This window comes from Rhincodon typus, chromosome 2, assembly GCF_021869965.1.
Source record: "Rhincodon typus isolate 14 chromosome 2, sRhiTyp1.1, whole genome shotgun sequence".
NCBI classification, from domain to species: Eukaryota; Metazoa; Chordata; class Chondrichthyes; order Orectolobiformes; family Rhincodontidae; genus Rhincodon; species Rhincodon typus.
Window position 1 is genome coordinate 14,458,735 of NC_063333.1, and position 27,191 is coordinate 14,485,925.

The 27,191-nt window shown below is 39.4% G+C and overlaps 1 protein-coding gene across 1 annotated transcript in view; it reads left to right on the top strand.

The window, feature by feature from the left end:
- Window positions 1-27,191, top strand: part of LOC109933155 (actin-related protein 3B) — a 199,339-nt gene that overhangs the window by 28,148 nt on the left and 144,000 nt on the right. Inside the window, exons 2-5 of the mRNA XM_048618630.1 lie at window positions 1,264-1,319; window positions 4,666-4,790; window positions 12,458-12,568; window positions 16,381-16,476. Of these exons, the coding sequence (XP_048474587.1) occupies window positions 1,264-1,319; window positions 4,666-4,790; window positions 12,458-12,568; window positions 16,381-16,476 (388 nt within the window). The remainder of the gene's footprint in view (window positions 1-1,263; window positions 1,320-4,665; window positions 4,791-12,457; window positions 12,569-16,380; window positions 16,477-27,191) is intronic.

Genomic DNA, 27,191 nt, shown 5'->3' on the forward strand with positions numbered 1-27,191 from the left:
CACAGCAGGCCAAGCAGCATCAGAGGAGCAGGGAAGTTGATGTTTTGGGTCAAGACCCTTCTTCAGAACCTTCATTTCTAAACAAGGGTCCCGACCCAAAACATCAACATTCCTGCTCCTCTGATGCTGCCTGGCCTGCTGTATTCCTCTAGCTCCACACTGTGTTTTCTCTAAGGGAAAACATCCACCCTGCATTTGGTCTGTCTGATCTTGTGAGAATTTTATACGTTTCAATTCAATTCCTCCTCATACTTCTAAACTTTAGTGGATAAAGCCCCAGGCAAACCAATCTCTCCTTATAGGACAGTCCTGCCATCGCTGGTATAAGCCTAATGAACCTCCGCTGCACTCCCTTTATGGCAAGTGTCACCTTTTTATAGGAGCTGTCTATTTTCATTGACTCTTATACAAAGACACCTAGATCTCTTGTACATCCACACATCCCTATATATAGCCATTTAAATAATATTCTTCACATTTCACACTGACATGTATAACTTCACATCTAGCCAGGTTGTACTGTATGTGCCATATTTTTGCCCATTCACTCAACTTGCCTAGATCTCTTTGAAACCTCCTAGCATCCTCCTCAACATTCAAACATGCTCAGTTTTGTTACATCAGCAAATTTGGAAATGTTACATTTGGTTCGCTCATCCAGATATAGATATATGTATTGAATAGTTGGGATCCAAGGATTTATCTTTGCAGTGTCCCTTTAGTCAGTATCTTCCCTTGGAAAATGATCTATTTATTCCCACTCTGTCTACCAACCAATTCTCGATCCATGTCAAAGTATTACCCCATCCTATGTGCTCTAATGTTGCCTAATAACCTCTTATGAGAGCTCTTTATCAAAAGTGTTCTAAAAATCCAAATGCACCACACACACTGGCTTTCCCTTATCTATTCTACTATTTACATCCTCCAAAAGCTCCAGCAGATTTGATACGCACGATTTGTCTTTCATAAACCCATGCTGGCTTTGTCCAATTCAGTTAATGTTTTCCAAGTTTGGTGTTATGTAAAAGACCCTAGCATTATTCCCACTACTGATGATAGGCTAACTAGTCTGCCATTCCCTGTATAGTTAAATTTTTAACTTCTGTCTGCTTTTTAAATATGGTTTCAAAACATTCTCTACTGAGACATTTTGTTTTAGATTTTCTTTAAAGAAAATAAAGTGAAACATTAACTATTTGTGAGTTTAACTTTTTTCTAAATAAAATGGCTAAATACAATTTTTTCCATTTTTCCCTTCAGATATACAAAGCTTGGTTATGCAGGTAACACTGAACCGCAGTTCATCATTCCTTCATGTAAGTATAAACGTACTTTATAATTTCTCTAATTTTACCATTTTAAGACCTGTTTTGCGCACTTTTTATTCTACTGGAATGAAATGTTATACAAGTAACTTAATAATGACAGAGGGGAAATCCTAAAACAATGTTTTACCTAAAACAATCGTTGTGATGTTTCGAGACTGTTATTTCAACAGAGTGGTGCATTATAGAATCTCTGGTGAACTGTTGCTACCAGTCTTTTTTTTAATTCTACAGATGTGGGCATTGCTGGCCAGGTCAGCATTTGCTGCCCAATGCTAATTGTCCTTGAGAAAACAGTGGTGAGCTGCCTTCTTCAACCAATGCTGTTCTTGTGGTGTAGGTATATCCACTAACTGTTAGGAAGGAACTTGCAGGCTTTGTTTTATTCATTCACAGGAGGAGGTGTTGTTGGCTAGGCCAGTATTTATTGCCCATCCCTAATTGCCTAGAAGATTGTTAAGAGTCAATCACATTGCGGTGAGTCTGGAGTCATATGTAGTCTAGACCGTGGTCATTGCCTGACACTTGTGTGGCATGAAGGTTGCTTGCGACTTTTTAGAAGAAGCATGGATATTGTCCAGGTCTCACCATACTTGGACATGGATGGCTTCAGTATTTGAGCAGTCATGAAGGATACTGAACATTGCATGATCATCAGTGAACATCCCTAAATCTGACTTTATGACGGAGTGGAGGTCATTGAAGTAGCTGAAAGTGGTCGACCCTAGGATATGGGCATAGTAGTAGTGTTGTTTCTATCTTTGAGTCAGGAAACCTGAATTCAAATCTCACTGCTCCAGAGATGTGTAATAATATCTTTGAACGGTGTGATTATAAAATGTCTGCCCTGAGGCACTTCTGAAGTGATGAATAATTTGCGCATTGCACCACAAGATGCTTCCCGAGTCATAGCACACTTGGTAAGTGAGAAATATATTAAGAAGAGGTGTTAAAAAGGCTGTACTTAAATGTTGGTAAGGTGCCATAATTAAATGCTTCCAAGGGTACCAAGAAAATAAGGCTGAAAATTTGTGGAACAACTGGTCATAATCTTAAAATATTCTTTAGATTGTCAGTGCCAGAGGACTGGAGAATTGCAAATGTTATATCATTGTTTGAGAAAGGATATACAGGCCACAGAGTAATCTGGCTGTTGGGAAGGCTTTTAGAAAGATAATTTGAAAAAATAATTAAGGAACGCCAGCATGGATTTGTTGAGGATAAATTATGCTTAACTAGCTTGGTAGTGTGTTTTAATGAGATGATAGAAGCTTGATGAGGAGAGTCTGGTTTATGTGGTATACATAGACTTCCAAAAGATATTTGATAAAGTGCCACATAACAACAGGCTTCTCAGAAAAGCAAGAGCCCCTGAGTAAAAGAAACAGTAGCCACATGAAAATATAACTGCTTTAGTGACCGGAAACAGAAAGAAATACTGAATGCTTGCTTTTTGGACTATAGGAAGGATACACGAGTTCCCCAGGCATCAATGTTTGGATGTTTGTTCTTCCTGATGTATATTAATGACCTAGATTTAAATGCATGATTTTAAAGTTTGTGGCCGATACAAAACTTGGAAGAGCTGGAGGCTGAAAGGAGCATATTGATAAATTTCAAAATGGCAAAGACCAGCATGTGTAAATGGAAGATGAAATTTAATTCAGAGAAGGGTGAATTAATACACTTTTGTAAGAAGAGTGAGGAGAGGCAGTATAAAACACAGTTTAGAGTTCTACAGGGGGTGTAGGGCAGAGGGATCTTGGGGTACATGTACGTAAATCATTTGAAGGTGACAGGAAAGGTTGAAAAAGTGCCTATAGCATCATAAGCTTTTATCAATAGGATACTAAAGCAAAGAAGCTGTGATAAACCTGTATAAAACATGAGTTTGGCCTAAACTGGAGTATTGTGTCCAATTCAAGGTGAAAGGTGCAGAACTGATTTATGATACTGGTTCTGGAGATGAGGAACTTGAGTTACATGGATAGATTGGAGAAGTTGGCATAATAGTTGAAGAAGAAATTTGATATAGGTTCTCAAAATCATTAGGGGTCCTGAAAGAGTAAATGGAGAGAAAGGATTCCTGTTGGCATTCTCTGTAGTTCTGAGGAAGGGTCACTCAACCCAAAATGTTAACTCTGCTTTCTCTCCACAGATGCTGCTAGACCTGCTGAGCTTTTCCAGCAATTTCCGTTTTTGTTTCTGATTTAAGCATCCATGGTCCTTTAGGCTTTTATAAAAGAAGGGAGCTTTTATTAAAACTGTATACAACACTAGTCAGGAATACTGTGCACAGTTTTGGGCCTCTTATCTAAGGAGAGTTTAGGACCAGAAGGCATAGTCTTAGAATAAGGGATTGCCCTGTTAAGACAAAGGTGAGGTGGAATTTCTTCTCTGAGGGTGTGAATCTGTGCAATTCATACCACAGAGGGCTGTTGAGGCTGGGTCATTGAGTCTATTCAAGGCTGAGATAGCCTCATTTTTAAGCAGTCGGGGAATTAGATTATAGGGAAAATGAAGGAAAGTGAAGTTGAGGATTATCAGATCAGCCACGATCTCATTGAGCAGTGGAGCAGATTCGATGGGTTGAATGGCCTACTTATGCTCCTATGTGTTATGGCAGAGATTTAGGTGAAGCCGAAAAAACCAGAGGCTTTTTGTTTCATGCAGCAGTTTTTGTGACCTTCAATCTGCATTGCCTGAAAGGAAGTGATTGTAATGCAAGGGAAAATTTCAAAAGGTAATTGGATTATTACTGAAGCAATGCAGTTTATAGAGTTATGGGGAAACAACAACGAAATGGAGTAATTAGACAGCTCTTTTCAAGAAACAGCAAGGCACATTGGCCTGAATGCCCTCCTTTGTGTGCTTCAATGCTGATTTTGGTGCAATTTGTAAAGGATTTTATTGGAGCGGTTTAAATTTATTGTCTTTGTTTTCCTCACAAAGGGCTGAAAAATGTTAATTTTCAAATCTCTTAAATAATTGTTTGTATGCTTAAATCATTGTGATAAATAATTTGATGCACATTTATATTGTTGCTGAGATGTTTGTGTATATGCAGTCACTTGCCTTTTATTATGTCCTGTTACTACTGGTTGAAAACCTTGCCCCTTTTACAAAATCAACATTTGTTCTCCTTAAACTGAATAAATAAGGTATCAAGTAATTATTGCTAGATTCCATCATTCATGTACATTAGTTGCCATGGTCACTTTGAGCCATTAGCTTTTTAAGAGTTTGCGAGATTACAACAATAATAATATATTGACTGTGTTTAAGTGGGTGTAATTGATAGCTTTTGATTGACTCCTTGTGTTTTGTACCTCCCCAGGTATAGCAATCAAAGAATCAGCCAGGATAGGTGACCATGCACAGCGGAGGTTGGTGAGGGGAGTGGATGACCTAGACTTTTACATAGGTGACGAAGCTGTAGATAAACCAACGTATGCCACAAAGGTAATTTTAAAATTTTACTCTTTCTTGTCACCATTACATAATTGCAGCGGGGCCATGAGATTGGTGTGGCCAGTAATTTGTCTTGGAGGAAGACAAAAAAAAATTCTGTACTACATGGGCAACAACCTAACTCTTTTTCTCTTGTTTCACAAGGGTGATTACAGAAACTCATTTTAGAGATCTCAGATCATTGTTGTTGCCATATTGTGCAAAAAAATGTGTGAAACAGGTTATAGACCAATCTGTCCAAGTGTTGATAAGTGAATATAGTCTAATGAAACAAAAATACTTGTGTCTATGTTGGTACTTCTGTGTACTAGTTTGGGCATATTGACACTCCTAAAGTTTCACCTTGCTGACTTACCTTTCCCTTGGACCAAAGCTGATGAGTGACAGAGGGAGTTTAATGTTTGTTGATGACCTCTCTTTGAAGAATTGCATAGAATTTACAGCACAGAAAAGACCTATATTGATTTTTAGTTACCATACAACCTCATTCTATAAAACCATTTCGGCATACTTTCTGTTCTCTTTGCCCTCTCCTTTATCCAGCTTCTTATTGATGGGTTTTCTGATGTTTGTCTTGGTACTCCACTTGGTTATGATTTCCACATTCTAAATACTGTCTTGGTAAAGATATATATTGTTACCTTGACCTTGAAGTACAGGGCATAATTTCTTCACAATTCTGATTTGGAAATATATTGCTATTCCTTCAGTGTCACTTGATAAAAATTCTGGAATGCCCTGCCTTATGGCATTGTGTGTAAACCTGCAGTGGTCAAGGCAGTAGCTCACCACCACTGGGGTAACTAGAGATAGACGTTAAATGCCAGCCCAGCCAGTGATACCCACATTCTGTGAGTGAATAAACAATATATCTCAATTCATGTTTTCTCATAAATGTTCCATTTTCCAGATATTTTCATGGAATCATAGAATCCCTACAGTGTGGAAACAGGCCCTTCAGCCCAACAGGTCCACACTGACCCTCGGAGCATCCCATCCAGACCCATTCCCCTATACACCCACCTAATCTACACATCCCTGAACACTATGGGGCAATTTAGCATGGCCAATCCATCTAGCCTGCACATCTTTGGACTGGGGGAGGAAACCGAAGCACCCGGAGGAACCCCACGCAGACACTGGGAGAATGTGCAAACTCCACACAGACGCCCAAGGGTGGAATCGAACCCGGGCCCCTGGCGCTGTGAGGCAGCAGTGCTAACCACTATCCGTGCCACCTGTTTAATGCTCATACCTCCCTTTGTAACTTCATATCTTCCTCACAACTTCACTTTGCTACCTAACGTGCGTCATCAGCAAATTTAGCAGCCATCCTGTCCCATTATCCAGTGATTTATATAAATTGTAAAATTATAAATTGTGACAAAGATCAGCACCGATCCCTGTGTTACACCGCTTAATACATCTTGTCCAACCAGAAGATTATTCTAAAGTGTGGTGCCCAAAACTGGTTTAATATTCAACCAGAGGCCAATTTAGTGTCTTATACTAAGTTTAATGTACTTCATGTCCCAGTTAATAAATCCCTGGACACTGGTTGGTTTAGTAAGCCATCTCACAAAATGTCTGACCACTTTCAATGATTCATTTAGGTCCCTCTGGCTCTTTAAAATTATTTCCTACTTTATACTGTCTCGTCATATTCTTCCTACTGAAATGTATTTCTTTACACATTGAACTTCCTCAGCAACCGGTCTCAACCATTGCACAGACTTGTCTCTGTCCTTTTGACGTTTTTCGCTAGCCTTATTAGTACTGGCTATCTGAGCTTTTTACTTTATTACCAGTCTCCTGCCTTTTCCCCATTGTAATCTTCCAGGAATTCTTAGATTCTGGAAACTTCCAAGAGGATTGAGAACTGCCAATGTAACATCTTTATTTGAAAAGAGGACCAATCCATGAAGCAATTTAGTATGAAAAGATCCCATGGTGTTGGAGGTAATATATTAATAGAAGACAGGGAGTTGGAATAAGGGGGGGTATTTGAGGTGAGCAGCCTGTTCCTAGCGGAGTGCCTCAGAGATAATTGCTGGGTCCACAAATATTTACAACATGTTAGTGACTTCTATGAGAGAAGTGAATGTAGTACAGCCAAGTTTGCAGATGCCAAAAATAAGTGAGAAGGCAAGTGGTGAGGGTGACACAGTCTGCAGAGGGATATAGACAGATTAAGTGAATGGGCAAAACTTGGAAGATAAGATCATAACATATAGGAGGAGAATTAGGCCCATTCAGCTCATTGAGCACAACTGTATCATTTGATCACGGCTGATCTGTTTCTCAACCTCATACTTTTGCTCCCAGTAACCTTTGATCCCCCTACTGATCAAGAACCTATCTATCTCTGTCTTAAATACACGCAATAGCCTCCATAACCTTCTGCAGCAATGAGTCCCAAAGAGGGAGATGATAGTCCAGTGGTATCTAGTAGTCTAGATGATAGTGTGTTGGTTCAGGGACCTGGGTAGTGTTCCGGGGACCTGGGTTCAGATCCTGCCATGGCACATGGTGGAATTTGAATTCAATAAAAATCTGGAATTAAGAGTCTAATAATGGCCATGAATCCATTGTTGCTAGAGCCCATCTGGTTCACTGATGATCCTTTAGGGAGAGAGAGGCCATCATCCTTACCTGGTTGCTCACCTACATGTGGCTGCAGACACAAAGCAATGTGGTTGACACTTGACTGCCCTATGGGCAATTAAGACACTGCTGTGAGGAATTCCTGCAGTGATTTCTTGGTGCTGAGACAACTGAATTCCAAGAACCTCAATAATCTTCTTTTGTGCTAGGTATGATTGAAACCAAGAGAGGGTTTTTGCCCCTAATTTCATTGACTACAGTTTTGTTTGGGGCCTCTTGATGCCACACTCAGTCAAATACAGCCATGATACTAAGGATGCTCGCACTCAACTCATCTCTGGAATTCAGCACTTTTGTCTAAGTTTGAACAAAGGCTGTAATGAAGTCAGAAGCTTAGTGCTCCTGGCAGAAGCTCCAGGCTGCAGGCTGAGTGGTCCTGGCAGAAAGCTCATGGTGTAAGGGGTAACATATTGATGTGGATAGAAGATTGGCTTGCTAACAGAAGCAGAGAGTAGGAATAAATCAGTCTTTTTCAGGCTGGCAGGAATGTCATGGATGAAGTGCAACAAGAGTGAGTATTGGGCCTCAATTCTTTAACATTTATATAAATTACTTGGAAGGAGGGAACGAATGTATGGTGGCTAAATTTCCTGATGGTACAAAGGTAAGTAGGAAAGCAAATTGTGAAGGGTAGGTTAAGTGAATAGGCTAAGATCTAGCAAATGGAGTATAACGTAGAACAGTGTAAGATTGTCCATTTTGGCAGAAGGAATAAAAAAGAAGCACATTATTTAAATGGTGAGAGGTTGCAGAGCACTGAGTTGCAGAGAAATCGGGGTGTTGTAGTGCATGCATCGCAGAAGGTTAGCATGCATATACATCAAAGAATCAGGAAAGCTAATAGAATGTTACAGTTTATTGCAAGCAGAATTGAATGCAAGAGTAAGGAGTTTATGTTCAGTTATACATGGAATTGGTGAGACCACATCTGGAATATTGTGTACAGTACTGGTCAACGTATTCATGGAAGGATGTTAATAATTTGGAAGCAGTTCAGATAAGGTTTACTAGGCTAATATCTAGAATATGTGGATTGCCTTATGAGGAAAGACTAGTCAGACCAGGCCTGACTCCTCTGGAGTTTAGAAGAGTCAGAAGTGACTTAATTGGAACATGCAAGATCCTGAGGGAACTGGACTGTTTGGATGTTGAAAGCGTTTTCTTCGTGTGGGACAGTCTAGAACTAGGGGTCTTAGTTTAAAAATAAGGGGTTGAACATTTAAAACAGAGATGAGGGAAAAAAAACCTGTCAAAGGGTTGAATGTCTTTGGAATACCTTTCCCTAAAACGTAATGGATGCAGAATCTTTAAATATTTCTAAGGCAAGGGTTAGATAGATTTTGATGAAAGATTATTGGGGGGATACAGGAATTTAGAGTTGAGGTTAAAATCAGATCAGCATGATCTTATTGAATGGTAGAAAAAGCTCGAAGTGCCAAGTGGCCTACTCTTGTTCCTTGACTGTATATTGTATGTTTGTAGAACCCCATCTGGGTGTCATTGAGAAAGCTATTGATAAGCAAGTGCTGGGTGATAATTTTGCTCAGGGCCCTTGATGCCCTACTTGTTAAGGATGAAGACTTGAGATGTCAATTGCAGCCACTCTTGCTTCATCTCTGGAATTCAGCTCTTTCATCCATGTAATGAGATCAGAAGTTGATTGGCCCTAGCAGAACCCAAGCTGGAATGGCCTGCTGTGTTCATCCAGCTCTACTCCTTGTTATCTCAGATTCTCCAGCATCTGCAGTTCCTACTATCTCTGATAGGATGAAGGGTCTAGGCCCGAAACGTCAGCCTTCCTGTTCCAATGATGCTGCTGGGCCTGCTGTGTTCATCCAGCTCTACGCCTTGTTATTTCAGATTCTCCAGCATCTGCAGTTCCTGCTATCTCTGGAATGAATAAAATTGGCTGAAGACTGGCATCTGTGATTCTGGGGCATTCTAGAGAGGCTGAGATGGGTCATTCATTCAGCACTTCTGGCTGAAGATTGTTGCAAATGCTTTAGCATTATTTTTTGCACTGATGTGCTGTGCTCCCCCATCATTGTGTATGGGGATATTTGTGGAGACTTCTCATCCAGTGACTTATTTAATCACTACAATTCACGATTGGATGTGGCAAAACTGCAAAGCTTAGACCTGATCTGTTGGTTATGGAATCTCTTAGCTCTGTTTGTTATTTGTTGCTTATGCTGTTTGGGATACAAGTGTGTAGTTTCACCAGTTTGACCCCTCATTTTAGGTTTGTGTGGTGTTGCACCTGGCATGACCTTGTGCACTTGTGCTTGGTGCATAGGTTATGAGGCTCTGGAATGTATTTGAGTACAGTTTTACTGATGCTGATAACCTGCAGCATCTCATAGAAGCTCAATCTTGAGTTGTTAGATCTATTTGAAATGAATCCCATTTAATGCGGTGATTGATGATACCATGTTGAGTAGTTTTGTCCCCTCAGGACTGTGCAATTGTCACTGTCACTGACACAGAAGCACCTGCAGCAAGCAGATTAGTGAAGATGAGGTCAAGTATGTTGTTCCTTATTGGTTCCCTCGCCACTTGCCACAGTTTCCATTTGAGGCATTATGTTCTTTAGGACTTGACTAACTTGGTCAGTAGTGGTGCTGCAGAGCCACTTTTGTGGATGGACATTGAAATTTCCCACCAGAGTACATTCTTCGTTCTTGCCACCCTCTGTGTTTCCTTTAGGTGGTGTTCAACTGAGTATGTATTCATAAGCTGAGTGGGGAGGTGATATGTGAAAATCAGCAAGAGGTTTCCATGATCATGTTTGAACTGATGCCATGAAAGTATATCACGGTGACACCAGCACTTCTGGGTTCTGTCCTGCCGACGGGGCATCACGTATCCAGGAATGATGATGGTATTGACAGGGTCATAATGTACAATGTATGATTTTGTGAGTATGACTATGTCAGGCTGTTAGTTGACCAACCTATGGGACCACTCTCCCAATTTTGGCACTAGGCTACAGATATTGGTAAGGAGGACTTCGCAAGGTCAACAGGACTGATTTTTCCATTATCATTTCTGGTGCCTTACTTTATGCAAGGTGGTCTGTCTGGCCTTATTCATTTTTTGAGATTTTTTTCCCAGTGGTTAAGAAAACTGAATGAATGGTTTGTTAGGCCATTTCAGAATAAAAACTGAAAGAACTGCAGATGCTGTAAATCAGAAACAAAACTAGAAATTGTTAGAAAAGCAGGTCTGGCAGGGTCACTGAGGAAGGGTCATTTGACCCAAAATGTTAACTCTGATTTCTCTCCACAGATGCTGCCAGACCTGCTGAGCTTTTCCAGCAATTTCTGTTTTTGTTGTCAACCTTACTGATGCAGGTCTGGAGTCACATGAGGGCCACACCATGTAGGGATGACAAATTTCCTTTGATATAGGACATTAGTGTGCTTTTTGTGTTCATGACTTACCTGGACAATTTTCCAAATTGTCCGTTGAGGCCAGTGTTGTTGCTGTCTGGGAATAGCTTGGCTAGAGGTGTGTCGGGAGACGCAGTGAAATCTGGGTAGCCTTGTGTACGAATTCATAAGGGTAGTAAGCAGGTATTACATGTAATTAGAAAAGCAAGTAGAATGTGCATTTAGTGCAAGGGGATTTGATTACAAACATAGGAAGGTTATACTTAAGTTATATAGGGCCTTGGTGAGACCATGTCTGTAGTGCTATGGTATTGGTTTTCTTATTTAATTAAGGATGTAATTGCATTAGATACAATTCAGAAAACATTTACTGGACTAACACCAAGAATATGCAGGTGCTTTATGACGAGTGGTTGGACAGGCTCACTTTAAATCTGCTGATATTTGGAATAAGGGGTGGTGAGATTGCAGCATGTAAAATTCTGAGGGATTTTGACATGATGGATGTGGAAGTCCTTGTCTAGAATCTAGAATTAGGGGTCACCATAAAGGGTCATCCATTTAAGACAGATGGGTGAGAACATTCTTTTTCCTCAGAAGGTTGCCAGTGGCTGGAATTCTCCTCTTGAAAAGCTGGTGGAAGCAGAGCCCTTGAATGTTTTAAGCTAGAGTTAAGTTTTTGATAAGCAATGGCATGAAAGATTATTGGGGGTAAGATGGTTGTGAAGTAATCAGATCAGCTATGATCTTATTGAATGATAGAGCAGGTTCAATGGCCTGAGTGGCCTACTCTTGTTCTGAATTTGTATGTTTGTATTTATCTTACTAAAATATCCTACCTTTCTCTATTTTGAAATTGATTTTCCTTTACATATCTATTCTGTATGTTTACTAAAATTGCCTCTTTTGCTTGAATTCTTCCTCCGTTCTAACTATATTGTCAATATTAATCACACCTGTTCTTCCACCACACCACAATTTGTTGCTTATACAGTACATTTTCTATTTGCTATTTTTTCCATACTGTGTAATGCGATTCTGTCAGTTTCTATGTCCACTCTCCAGCTCCATTTGAAAATTTAAATCCTACAATGTGCAGAGTTCTTTACACCCTTGAGGGAACAAGTAGTACCAGTTTCCATTAAATGTCTAGGCCTCCACCTATTATCCTCTGTATTAATGCTGGTAAATATAGCTGTAGCAGAAGAATTTAACTGAATTAACTGGGAGAATATCCTGTGCCTTGCATTGTCTCTGATTTCATTTGTGGTGTCTATTCCCTTTGTTAGTAAGAGTTCAGGATTCCTGAATAAAGAGAGTATTTTGATAATTCTAAAAGTTGTGAATTTCCTTTTTAAGTATTAGGTGCTTGCAGTTAAAAGGTGTAAGTGCTGAAACACTGTTGGAACAGGCTCAGCTCTAATCAGATAATATGATCTTTGGAACCTTCTCTTCCCTATTTCATTCTGTGCATTTATTTTATTTATGTTCTTGTTAAACCACAAGATTTCCAAATGATGTGGGAAACGTTGCTGTGGGACTAGGTATGTATAAAAGGTGACACATCTATAGCTGACTTTGGAATTTTGTTTCTATTTCTAGTGGCCCATTCGACATGGTTTAGTTGAAGACTGGGATCTAATGGAAAGATTTATGGAACATGTGATATTCAAGTATCTCCGAGCAGAACCTGAGGATCATCACTTTTTAATGGTTGTGACATTGGGTTAATTGGCAATCATAACGATTCTGTTTATTTGAAGTTGCCTGTGCTCGTGCATATTCTACATAATTTTTTATCAAACCAGTATTCCAGCTAGTACTTGAATTTCAAATACTGTTTCTGATCAAACCTATATTGGTACAATTTGAATTAGGAATGAGCAACAAATGCTTGCCTAGCCAGTGACGCCCACATCGTATGAATTAATTAAAAAGAACTAAATTGCAGTAGACCAGAACCATGCAAAATATGTCTATTATATTAGTTATTTTATACTGGCATGTACCTTTTGTATTTGCCTCATTTTATGTGTAGATTTTACTTGTAATATAAAATCTATAGCCCAACATTTATAATAGAAACCACTTATGTAAATTTATCACCCTGTAATTACAATTCTAACCTGTGGTGGAAATGCAGTACCTCATATTTATATGATCTAGCACTTTGGCCTGTGCTGTAAACTGTTCTTATAGAAAGACAGGAACAAAAAAAATGTCATTTTAAAACCTTGAACCTATCATACCATTCTGTGTATCTCTATCCCATTTACTTGATTAATTGCTATATCTGCTAAACCGTGTTCAGCAGCTCTTGCCACAGATTGGATCGACCTTTGACAAAGACAGGAATTTGGAATACTAAATGTGATTGGTCTGTTGACAGGTGTTACCATACTCAGTACATTAAGAATAAGGACTTAGAACTGTATGCAAGGAGAAGTTGGTTTAAAGAAAGGGAGGGGAAAAGTTGACCAAAAAAATGTCATTTACCAGAACAGTGTTACAAAATCTTTTACATGTGCTTTCTTGTGAGGTTTGCGAAAGTTTGACTAAATTTTGAAGACGATAAAATAAGCATTTAATTAAGCTTGATTCCTGGAAGTGCTGGTAATAATCTATTTAACTTCAGTCTTCAGTGCATGGTTTTATTTTAGTATGAAAAAGTTTGCAGCTAAAGTTTATACAGAATGCAATTTTCCCATTAAGTATTATAATTGGTGTGAAATGTCTTGTCAGTTTTGAAAATTGGTTTGGGCCAAATGCAAAGAGGACAATGATGATGTGAACTGATAATTATTATCAGTTGTTATTTTCTGTCTTCCTGGTAATGAGGGAATTGACTGTTGTGTGGGTTAGAGAATGTGACAGGGTGAGGGGTCAGAGAATTGGTTTATATGTATAGCATGAGAGAGGTAAGGAATTAAATAAAAACAAAAAGATAATTGAAAATATTAAAACTAATGGAAACATATAAATGTACAAGGTAGTAATTATGTGGCCTCGCAGTAAAAGATGCACATGATAATATTTGACTATAAAATATTTATTACCATAGGTGATAATAACTTAGTTGGTGTGCTTATGCTTGTATGGTATTATGCATCTCTGTTCCAGATTTAACAATGGGCTGATTTTATTGCTTAGAAGTTGTATTTTGGCAGGAATGAGGATTTGCAAATTTAATTTCTCTATTTATATGATAGACGTAAAATATAAAAATTGTGCCTAGAAAGAGTTCATAGACTTTTGCTTTTGGAAAGAAAAGAATGTATACATCCTGGCACATCTTGTATTTCAAACAGAATTATGATGAATCTATTTGTAATTTTTTAAAGATATTATGAGTGTAACTGCAAGAAAACAATGATTTTATTCTATATCAAACCTTTCAAATATTTGTCAATTGTGCATATAAACCAGAAAATCCTTCACTTGAAATACGTTTCAGCGTAATCCTGTCTATTCCCTGAGCCACATTGGCTTTACTTGTCCAGCTGTTAGCAACTTGCACTTAAACTTTTAAAATATGAGAGCTGTTATCACCACACAGATCAGAAATAAAGTTCAAGAATGTTGCGTGTTTTCCATTTAACTCCAACATTGATAATTTTCCAACAATAAAAGCAGTACAAAAGGAAACCAGTACTAGCTTGTCTGTAACTTTGAAACTTACCTGATAATACAGTTGGTTGTCAGTTAGGAAACAGAGAAAAGCAAAGCAGATGCTGGAAATCTAAAATAAAGCTGGTTAACTTGTAAAGCAGATCAGTAAATACCTTAAAAGAATCAGTCGTTCTGAAAGAAGAGTTGAATCTGAAATGTTGCATTGAACTTTGTCTTTGCTAATCTGTTTTATATCTTCTGCATTAGTCCCAATGATGGCTTTTTTTTAAAAAGTGTGTAGTCAAAGAGAAAAAGCCAGGTCCATTCAGAAGTTAAGGAGGAAATACCAGATAAATTTGGAGTGAGTGATTTAATTTGCACCTAATTTGCAGCCATTTAACACTCCTTGATTTCTATTTTCTACCAATTCTTGTCACTTACTCCTCTCCAACTTCCATTGTTCTATTATTGGTGGTCATGCCTTCAGCAGCCTTAGCTCTAAAGTCTGGAATTTCCTCTCTAAACTCTCTATCCATGTATACCATATAATCGCATTACTGTCATAAACCTCCTTTGTTAACTTAAAACAAAAACTCACTCAAATTATTAAAACACATTTTGCCCTTAAATCCATGTGACTTTCCTTAATTAATCCAGCCTTGTTCAAGTGATCATTTTTTTATCGTATCAGATTATTTCTCTGAAATTTTCCCCTGACTGAGGTTAAACTCATTGGGCCTGCTGGGCATATCCTTTAACCTTTTTTATAAAGGCTACAATTTTCCAGTAAATAAAAACCAAAAGAACTGTGGATGCTGTAAATCAGGAGCAAAAACAGAAGTTGCTGGAAAAGCTCAGCAGGTCTGGCAGCATCTGTGAAGAAAAATCAGAGTTAATGTTTCGGGTCTGGTGACCCTTCCTCAGAAGTCACCAGACCTGAAACATTAACTCTGATTTTTCTTCACAGATGCTGCTAGACCTGCTGAGCTTTTCCAGCAACTTCTGTTTTTGTTACAATTTTCTAGTCCTCTGTAACAATGAAGGAATACAATGCCTCCACAAATTTTACCCTTGCCTTCAGTGTCCTTAGATGCAACTGAAGCTATTCTGGTGGCTTATTAGTGTTAAGTACGGATCTACTTGTTTATCAATCCAGTGCCTCAACTGCCTCCCCTGTGACTACAACTTTGGTAGCATCTTCTGGTTGTTTGGTCAACTGTCATAATCTATTTTGATGGACATGAATGTTAAATATTGTTAACACTCCTGTAAAGCTCCTTTAGACATTTTACTATGTTAAAGACGCGATTTAAAGGCATGTTTTCAATTAAATCCTTCAGATTTTAGGAGAATGAAAAGGAGAAGAAATTAAGAAACTTCAGTTTTGAAGCTTTGTAAAAGAATTAATTGGCCTTTATTTAGCTTATAGAGATGTAAGCAGGGAAGAGGGTGTAGGGAACATCATTATGAGGCTTAGAAGGAATGAAAGGAAAATTCAGAGGAGCTTCTTGGTGCTTTGGTTTTTATTTTTCTGTTCATACATGCATGAAGTGTGCCAGAAATGCCTTCCCAAACGTTGGAGAAATGTTCAAATCTAAGACAAAGTTGGGAATATCATTTGTAGAAAAGAGAAGTGATTTGTCTTAAACAGAAAGAGGCACCTTCAGCAGTGAAAGAAATGTGAACTCTATCTGAGGCCAGAGAATATAATGAGGTTATGACTATAAATGGATGAAGGACTGAATGTGGAATTATCAAAAGAGAATGAAACAACTCTTTGGAGGTACTTCAGTCTTTGAAGCCGGGGTGGGGGGTTTGGTGGTCTATATTTAAACATTAAAAGGGTGAAGGCAACAGAATTTTCCTTCAATGGATGCATTTAATTTTTCATAAAACTAATTGCACTCTTGTTGCAGACAGAACCACCACTCAATACACCAGAAAATCGAGAGTACCTTGCAGAGATCATGTTCGAATCCTTTAATGTTCCAGGTCTTTACATTGCAGTCCAGGTAAGAAGCTTGCAAATAGCAGAAGTTGCTTAGCATTTCAGTGGTATGCAGTCAATGGCAGGGTGTGTTACAGTAACAATATGGGTTCCAGTTTAGACCTTTTTCCTCACCCAATGAATTTTTAATCTTTGCCATGCTATTGGAGGCGACAATTGGAACGTAATCCTCGTTCAAATTTCCTCTTATCTTTTGATGCTTGGAAACTATGCAGCGTTGGAGACGGCTTGTCTGCCAGTCCACACTTGAAAGTAACATGTGAATAGTTTTTTTTAGCTTGTTTTCCTGAAGTAACAATATAGGGGGGGGGGGGGGGGGGAAAAGAAAGAAAAACCATTACAATTCTAGAGGTACATTCTGTTACAATATATCCTTGCAATATTCAGTCAAAGTTGCCTTGTAACAGAGTGACAGTTTGTTCTTCTCCAATACTTGTAATAGGTCAGAAGTTAAGGTTATTGACAGCCTTTGACCGGCTAAATGGTGTGCCCATTTACATAACATCAAGTTGACTTCAAATTTAGAGTTATCACATTTTTCAATGTCACTGAAGTAAGTCGAAAGAAATTCATAGTGAGGTGGTCCAGCAAAGGTTTGCATTTGTATTGTTATTATGAGCCGTATTTATTCCAGCATAACTGAAGGGACTATTTTCATATGCTTCTCCAATTTGAGTATTCTGCTGAAATGGATATATTGGACAAAGTAAAGAAAGAATCACTTGGATTGTGGTTGAAAAATCCCATCATTGCCTCTTTTCTCTCTCCTCCTCTTTAACGCAAGGCTTACCTTGCTCTTTATATTTGCAAATTCTATGTTGAAGGATGATTACCACTATATCCCATACTTAGTAGAATAGAAGTGATTTGTTTGAAATGGCTAAAGTGTGAAGAATAGAATGACTTCAAACATGTATCAGACTTCTTTTTATTTTATTTTATTAATTTAAAATAGAATTTAATGTGAGGAACATGGAAACAGAATTGATTCAACTTAAGGAAAACAGAATCCTTTCACAAGATTGTTGTACAGATTTTTCATGAGTTTAGAAGAATAAGAAGTTATCTCATTTAAGCACATAAAGGGCTTGATAGGGTCGATGCAATAATGATGTTTGCTCTGGTTGTGGAGTCTAGAACCAGAGGACACAATCTCTGAATAAGATATAGACCATTTAGGACTGAGATGAGGATGAATTTCTTCAGTCACGATGGTGAATCTTTGGAATTCTTAACCCCCAGATGGCTGTGTTGGCTCAGTCATTGAGTATTTTCAATACAGAAATTAATGAATTTCCAGATATTAAAGATACCAAGTGATTTAGAGAGAATGCAAGAAAATAACATTACAGTAGAAGATTAGTCAGGATTAAGTTGAATGGCAGAGCAGGCTCAATGGGCTGAATGGCCTAGTCCTGCTCCAACATTCCTAAAAGATCAGTACTAGTTTGAATTACGTAGTAGGGACTTTCAAGCTGCTTTCATGTTTGTTGGTGGAGTGGCATTCACGTTTTTTACAAGAGATTTCTTTTTCTTGACTGCTTGAGAATTAGAAATGAGAATGGCTGAATGCAGAAATGTTCTCTTAACCAATTTAGTGATTTCATCTGTAACCATGGAAACAGAAATGCGGTGTTTTGGTGCAGTTACACATAAAAAGTACTTCCACATCTTTCTAATTTAGTAGCTTTTTCTTGCAATATCTTTATTAAAGAATACTCTGAGGATTGTATTTTTTTCTTGAGAGATAGGACTTGAAATTGTCAATTTCCAAGTCTTACTAGAGTTCACAAGGTTCAAAAATTCAGTTTGTGCTTGCCCAAAGAGTGTATGGATGCTACCATGTGAGATAATTGAGGCAAATAGCTTAGATTTATGTAAAAGGAAGCAAAAAGAACAGGTGGGGGTGGGAGCATGGAATAGAAAGATTATTGTGATGGGGTTAGATGAAGAGAGGGTGGATGTATGTTTGGAGCATTACAATCCACAGACAGATCAGGAAACAGGAGCAATCACTAAATTGTTATGCTGAGAAATTAATATACAAAATAAGGTGAAACCTTGTGTTTTTAATTTAATGGTCAAATTAAAGTCAATATGAATAATACATTTCACAGTGAATACAACAAAGTTATTGTTGGGAGGTAGTCTGGACACTGTACACATTTAGCATTGAAAATGTACTTTAAGTGGATGGCTTTATCACCCTTAAGAAAAAAACACCATCCTGTGAGCGATGAGTTTTTATCCGTTTGACTGTATGAGCGTACAAAATAGGAGCCATTCAGTTTCTCAAGCCCGCTTTGTCATTTAATAAGACGAAGGTTGATCTGTTTGTAATTGAAGTTCCCCATTCCTATCTACCCTTGATAACCTTTGACTCCCTTGCATAACAAGAATCTATCTGCCACTGCCTTTACAGTATTTACTGATCTCACTTCCACTGCTCTGAGGCCGAGAGTTCTGAAGTTGCGGAGCCCTGAGAGAAAAAGATTCCACTCATCTCTGTCTTTAAGGCGCAACCCCTAATTTGAAGGCTGAGTTTCCTGACACACCTGGAAAGTTTACATTGCTCATTCAGAAAGTTCTGTGTATGTACACTTTGTGAAAATGCTGTGCTAGTAAAAGACATAGCAGCGCCCACGTAAGCGTAATAAATAGAAGTGAAAAGGATGGAATTACATCACCAGCAGTGCTGTCAGGGGTACTGTGCACGTGTGTTTTGCCCATGTGTACTGAGAGCTATTTGGGAGTGTCAGCAGACATTTTTAAATTTGAAACCATGCTCCCTAGTTCTGGATTTATCCACAAGAGGAAACACATTTTCCACATCAGTCTTGTCAAGACTATTCAGGACCTTAGACACTTCAAATAAGTTAGCCCTCACTCTTCTCGACTCCAGTGAAAACGAGCCCAGGCTATCATAAGACAACCCACTCATTCCAGGTGTTAACATTGTGTACTAGGCTCACCCATCTTAAATTGCATCAATGACTCCATCAATTAGCTCCATCATAAGGCCAGAAGTGGGGATGTGCAGTATTCGATATTCAGCACCATTTGCATGTCCTCAGAAACTGAAGCAGTTCATATCCAAATGATGCAAGACCGGGACAATAGGCAAGCTTAGGCTAAATGACAAGTAATGTTTGTGCCAGTCAAGTGCCAGGCAATGACCATTTCCAGCAACAGAGAATCTAACCACTGCCCCTTGAAACTCAGTGGTAGTACCATTACATAATACTCCACTGTCAGCATCCCTGGGGTTACCATTGACTAGAAATTGAGCTAGACTAGCCGTATAAATACTGTGGCTGCAAGAGCAGGTCAGATGCCAGGAATCCTGCAGTGAGTAACTCACTTCCTAACTCCCCACTGCTTGTCCGTTATCTACAAAGTGCTAGTCAGGAGTGAGGTGGAATACCATCCTTTTGCCTGGATGAGTGCAGCTCCAGTAACACGCAAGATGCTTGACTCAATCCAGGACTAAGCAGCCCACTTGATTGGCACTACATCCACAAACATTCACTGTCTCCAACACTTGATACACAATAGCAGTAGTGTGAACCATCCACAAGATGCACTGCACCAGTTCTATTTATCGACCAGAAACTCAACTAGACTTGACACATAATTGCCACTTGCTACAATAGCCACAAAAGAAGGTCAGAGGGTCGGAATACTACGAGTATCTCACCTCCTGACTCCCCAAAGCCTGCCTATTATCTTGGGGGAGGTGATGGCCTAGTTGTTTTATCACTGGACTGTTAATCCAGGGACTCAGGTAATTTTTATGGGGACCTGGGCTTGAATTCTGCCACAGCAGATGGTGGAATTTGAATTCAGTGAAAATCTGGAATTAAGTGTCTAATGATGACCATGAATCCATTGTTGACTGTTGAAAAAAATCCATCTGGTTTCCTAATGTTCTGAGGGAAGGAAGCTGTCATTCTGTGGGTCTGGCCCACATGTGACTCCATACTCACATCAATATTGTTGACTCATAACTGCCCTCTAGGCAATTAGGGATGGGCAATAAATGCTGGCTTAGCTAGCAACACCCTCATCCCATGAATGAATATAAAAAATCCAAATATTCATTCAATACTGTCATCACATTTCCAGGCAGTGCATTCTCTACCCTAGCTACACAGTTTATGAAGAAGCTTTATCTCACATCACCCTTGCTTTGTTTGGTCATCACTTTAAATCTTGTGGCCTCTTTTTTTTTAATGAGCAGGAACACTTCTCTCTATCTACTCTATCTAGCCCAAATCCTCAGTCATATTTCCTCTCAGCCTTTTTCTCTCCAAGGTGAACAGTCCCAACTTTTTCATTTTATCCTCATAACTGAAATTTCTCATTCCTGGAACCACTCTTGTAAATCCATTCTGCCCTCTGTCCAATGCACTCATATCTATCTTGTAGTGTGTTACCTTTACACAGTACTCCAGTTGAGGCCTAACAAGTGTCTTTGTATCAGTTTAACATCCCCTCCTTGCTCACCTTCCTCCCTAACAAAATTGAGGGTGTACCTACAGAAAATGGACTGCAGTGGTTCAAGAAGGCATCTTACCACCACCTTCTCAGGACTAGTCATTGCAGGTAAATGATTGCAATAAATGTTGGCAGAGCCAGTGAAGCCCACATCCCATGAATAAATAAAAAAACCCCTCTGCTCTGAACCTCCCACATTGCATTTAAATCCTTCCTTAAATAAGGTGACCACAGCTGCATACAGAATTCAAGATGTGGTCTCACCAATACTCTACATAACTGAATGTTAATGTTCAATTCCTCTTGTAATGAAAAACTGAATCTCATTAATTGCCTTAATTACATTGCTGTACCTGCATACTAACTTTTTCTGACTTGTGCATTAGAACAACTAAAACCCTCTGCACCTCAGAAATCTCTATCTTTCTCCATTTAAGAAATATTCCGCTTTTTCATTCTTCAGGCCAAAGTTAACAAATTTACATTTCTTCCCCCATTTATACTCCCTCTGTCTGATTTTTGCCCATTCACTCAATCTATCACTATTAATCTGCAAATTCCTTAAGTTTTCTTCACAACAAACTTTCCTTTCTATTTTGGTATCACGTGCAAATTTAGTTGCCACCCCTTCATCTATATCATTGATGTAAATTATAAAAAGGCTCCAGCACAGAACCCTGTGGAACTCCACTTTTCACATCTTACCAACTGGCTTCCTGTAATTCTTGAATATCATCTACCTCACAATATTCAGGACCCAGGCCTTGTCATGTTTTGGACCATTTTGGATAACAAGAATACCTACGTCAGGCTCCTAGTTATTAGCTACAACTCCACCTTCAACACCATAATTACAAACAAACTCATCTCCAAACTCCGAGACCCCCCTTTGTAACTGGATCCTCGACTTCCTGACTCTAGACCACAATCGATAAGAATGGGCGACAAAACCTCCTCCATGATAATCCTCAATGATGGTACTCTGCAAGGCTGCGTACTCAAGCCCCTACTATACTCCTTATATACTCACATCTGTGTGGCCAAATTCTGCCTCAGCTCCATTTACAAGTTTGCTGAGGACACCACAGTTGTAGGCTGGATCTCAAACAATGATGAGACAGAGTAGGGGAAAGAGATTGAGAGCTTAGCAGTATGGTGTAAAGACACCAATCTGTCCATCAACATCAGCGAAATGAAGGAGCTGATCATTGAGTTCAGGAAGCTGAGTAAAGGACTCGATGCTATCGGCATCAACGGTGCTGAGGTGGAGATGGTCGAGAACGTCCTGTTCCTTGGAGTGATGATCACCAACCATCTGTCCTGGTCGACCCACTTTGGCGCGATGGTCAAGAAAACACAACAATGCCTCTACTCCCTCAGGAGACTAAGGAAATTCGGCACTCTTACAAATTTTTACAGGTGCACCATGGAAAGCATCCTGTCTGGATGCATCACAGCGTGGTATAGCAAGTGCCCTTCCCAAGACCGCAAGAAGCAACTGATAATAGTGAGCGCAGTCCAGTCCATTACGCAAACCAACCTTCCATCCATTGACTCCATCTATACTTCCTGCTGCCTCAGGAGAGCAATCAACATAATCAAAGACCTCTTCCATCCAGTTATACTCTCTTCCAAATTCCTTAATGGGGCAGAACATATATAAGTTTGAATACATGTATAAACAGATTCAAGAACAGCTTCTTCCCTGCTGTTATCAGACTTTTGAACAGACCTCTCAAATGTTAATGTTGATCTCTCTCCCTCTTTCTGTACCTTCTTTCTAGCTGTAACACTGTATTCTGCACTCTGTTCTGCGACCTGATGCACTTTGTGTGGTATGATTAATTTGTTTACTTTTTATGAATGTGATATGCATATATTGTTTTCATCTTTCAGGTTCTCTCTACTCTTTGATGTACCATATTTTTCTACTTTTGATCCTTTGCTCTATTATTTAGTTTGAAGACTTTTCTACTTCCCTGTGTTCATGTAGTTTGCAAGAACTCTAGCCCCCACACAGTTCAGGTGTAGGCCATCCCATCCTACTTTCTCAGTCTTTGAGGCACCTTTTTAAAAAAAAAATTCAGAGGATGTGGACATTAGTGGTCAGGCCAGTATTTATTGCCCATCCCTAATTCCCAGGGGCCAGTTGAGAGTCAGCCACATTTTTCGTGGATCTGGAGTCACATGTAGGCCACACCACATGGCAGAATTAGTGATTTAGATTTAAAGGACATGAGTGAACCAGATGGACTTTTTCTGGCAATAGGCAACAGTTTCATGGTCATCGTTAGACTCTTCATCCCGGATATTTATTGAATTCAAATTCCACCATCTGCCATTGTGGCATTTGAACCTGGGTCTCCAGAACATTAACTGGGTGTCTGTATTAATAGTCTAATGATAATAACACTAGGCCATCACAGCTCCGTGTTCATCTCTTCAATGTTATGTATTCGAAACAAATTCATACGTTACTCAAATAATATCCCTGAGATTATAATCTTTTGTGTTTCTGCTTTTCAATTTAATGCCAGCTCCTCATACTCTCTATGCATATCCTCTTTTTTCCTATTTCGGCCTATGTCATTGATGTCTACATAGATCATGGTTACTGGATTCTGCTCCTTGCATGTTTCACACCCTGGCATTGGACAAGCAACATATCTAACTGGACTCTTGCTCTTTGCTACAAAGAACAACGTCAGTCCTCCTCACTCTGCTATCACCTACTACCATGACATTCTTGTTACGCTCATTAGTTAAATGGCTTCCTATACACAGTACCACGGTGCCACGTTCTGTTTGCCTATCCACCCTGCAGCCGCAACTCTCATCCAAAGCTGAGGAAACATACAAGCTGAGTAAACTTATTAGACAATTTCAGAGGTTGATATTCCTGCACTGCTGTCCTCTGGGACGCCTAACCTGACTCATTCACTGTGACACCCTCCTGTCCCTGACTACTGACCAAATTAGAAGACCCTATCGTAAGTGGTGTGACTGCCTTTTCATACAAAGAATCCAGGTAACATTCTCTTCCCCAATGCATTATAGCATCCTTAGTTCAACCTCCTGTTCAAACTCTGAGCCAAAGCTGCTTGAATTTCAAACACTTATTGCAGTAGTCTTTGCCCTAGATCACAATGGTATTCAGGAGTTCTCACATGTTGCAACTTTGTTCTGCCATCCTTAATGAGTTTAAATGAATTGCACAATTATATTATTCACTTACTTATGTTGCTTTCAATTTACTTTGTAATATTTATCACAGATTTGTGCAGCATTTTAAAATTTCAGAATCAAATTGATCTTAAGCACTCACTAGATACTAGCAGAACAGTTATCTCTTTTTCCTGTAGTAGAGCAAGAACCAATTCCTGCAGGATGAGAAGGGTAGAAAAGCAAAAAGAAGCTGACATCTTCTTCCTCACTTCAACAGAGTCCCTGCTTGCCAAACTCTCTGCTTTGCACTCAGGTTTCTTAGCGACAGTCTTTTTAAGATATTGGTCCAAAGATGACCCTGATGGCTTCAGAAACATTCTGGATGTCATGATGGTCAAGATAATTGGCCATTGAAGCAGAATTGGGCTATTCGGCCCTTCGGGTTTGCTCCGCCATTCAGTGAAATCATGGTTGTTATGATTATCCTCAAATCTACTTACCTGCCTTTCCCCATAATTCCAGCTATTTCCTCCCTTGTTTCATTCAACTGCCTGGTATACCATTCATCTGGTCCTGGAAATTTATCTGCTCTTAAGCCTGCCTTAACACTCAGAGCCTCCACTCTGTCTATGCTGATTTCTTTAAGTATATTACAGTTTTTCTCCCTGATTTCGATACTCGCATCATCCTCACTGGTGAACACCGATACAAAGTATTCATTTCAAATCCTATCTACATTTTCAGGCTCCACAAACAATAATCATTTGTGGTTCTTTCATAGTTACCCTTTTAGTCTTCAGGTACTTGTAGAGTAACTTAGGATTTTCCTTTATTTTACCTGCCACTATTCTTTCTTGTCCCCTTTTTGCACTTCTGATTTTCTTTTTAAGTTACCCCTTGCACATTCTGTACTCCTCGAGGGCTCCTGGCATTAAGCCTCCCTTTTTCTCTTTATCCAATACTGTACATCCCTTGATATCCAGGATTTGTTGCTCCCACCCACTATCCTTGTTGGAACATGTTGGCTCTGTTCCCTTGCTATTCCCTTCCTGAGTGCATCCACTGCTTGGACACAGACTTACCAAAAACTATCTGCTTCCAGTCCACTTTGGCCAAATCATACATAGAATTGGCCTTCCCCTGTTTAGAACTCTGATTTCAGGCCCATTCTTGTCCTTTTCCATAACAATTTTGAACCTATTAGCATTATGATCATTGTCTGCAAAATGCCTCCCCAGTATTAGTTCAAAAACTTGCCCAGATTCATTACCTAAAATTAACTCTGCGACTGCTTCCCCCTCCACCTCCAGTTAATTTGGGGAATTAGAAATCCCCTATTTCTGTATCTTAATAGTTTTAAACTGCTCAGAAATTTGTCTACACTTCTATTCTTCTATCTCTCTCGGACTCTTAAGGGGCCTATTGCATTGTGATTTCTCGTTTTTGATTTTTGCGTTCTACCCATTTAGCTTCCTTTGAAGAGCCTGCTAAGATGTCAAAGAGATTAGTCTAAACGAAAAAGGAAGCATATGTAAGGTTTAGGAAACTGAAATCAGTCAAGGCCCTTGAGGAATATAAAGAAAGCAAGAAAGAACTTCAACAAAAAATTAGGAGGAGTAAAAGAGGCATGAAGTATCCTAAACAAGTACGATTAAGAAGAATCCCAAGGCATTTTATACGTATGTTAGAAGCAGGAGGATGACTAGGGAAAGGGTAGATCCATTCAAGAACAAAGGAAGGAATTTATGCGTGAAGCCAGAGGAAGTGGGTGAGACCCTTAATGAGTACTTTTCATAGGTATTCACCAAGGATAAGAATATGGCTGCTAGTAATATTAGAGAGGGATAGTTTTATATTCTAAGGCAACTTGAGTTTAAAAAGGAGTTGTTTGGTGTCTTGTAAAACATTAAGGTAGATAATTCCTAGGGTCTGATATGATCTATCCAAGGATACTGAAGGAGACAAGAGAGGAGATGACCGGGGCCTTGGTGGACATCTTTGTTTCCTCTTCCGCCACAGGCGAGGTCCCAGAAGACTGGGGAATAACCAATATTATTCTTTTGTTTAAGAAGGGCAACAGGATAATTCAGGAAATTATAGGCCAGTGAACCTTACATCAGTGATTGGGAAATTACTGAAGAAGACTCTTAGGGACAAGATTTACTTGCATTTGGAAAAACAAAACAGATTTATTCCACAAGTATCAGTGCTGGGACCTCTGTTGTTTGTAATATATGTAAATAATTTGGATGAAAATGTAGGTGGTTTGATTAGTAAGTTTGCAGATGACATGATAATTAGTGGAAAAGTGGATAGTGAGGAAGGTTGTTAAAGGATTCATCAAGATATAGATCAGTTGGAAAGTTGATTGGAGAAATGCTGGATGGACAAATGTGTGTGTGATACATTTTGGAGGTCGAATGCAAGGGGAATGCATATGTAAATGGCAGGACCCTTAGAAGCATTGATATATAGAAGGATCTTGGGGTCAAGTCGACAGCTCTCGGAAAGTGGCAACACATGTGGATAAGATTGTAAAGAAGTTGTACGTCACTGCCTTCATCGGCCAGGGCATTGAGAAATAAAGTTGGCAGTCATGTTGCAGCAGTATGAAACTTTAGGAAGGATGAGGATGCTTGAGAGAGGGAGCAAAAGAGTTTTACCAGGATGTTGTCTGGATTAGAGTGGATTAGCTATAAGGAGAGATTGGATAAACTTCTTTCAGAGATAGTAGGAACTGCAGATGCTGAGATAACAAGGTAGAGAGCTGGATGAACACAGCAGGCCAAGCAGCATCAGAGGAGCAGGAAGGCTGATGTTTCGGGCCGAGACCCTTCTTCAGAAATGGGGGAGGGGAAGGGGGTTCTGAAATAAATAGGGAGAGAGGGGGAGGCGGATAGAAGATGGATAGAGGAGAAGATAGGTGGAGAGGAGACAGACAGGTCAAAGAGGCGGGGATGGAGCCAGTAAAGGTGAGTGTAGGTGGGGAGTTAGGGAGGAGATAGATCCGTCCAGGGAGGACGGACAGGTCAAGGGGGCGGGATGAGGGTAGTAGGT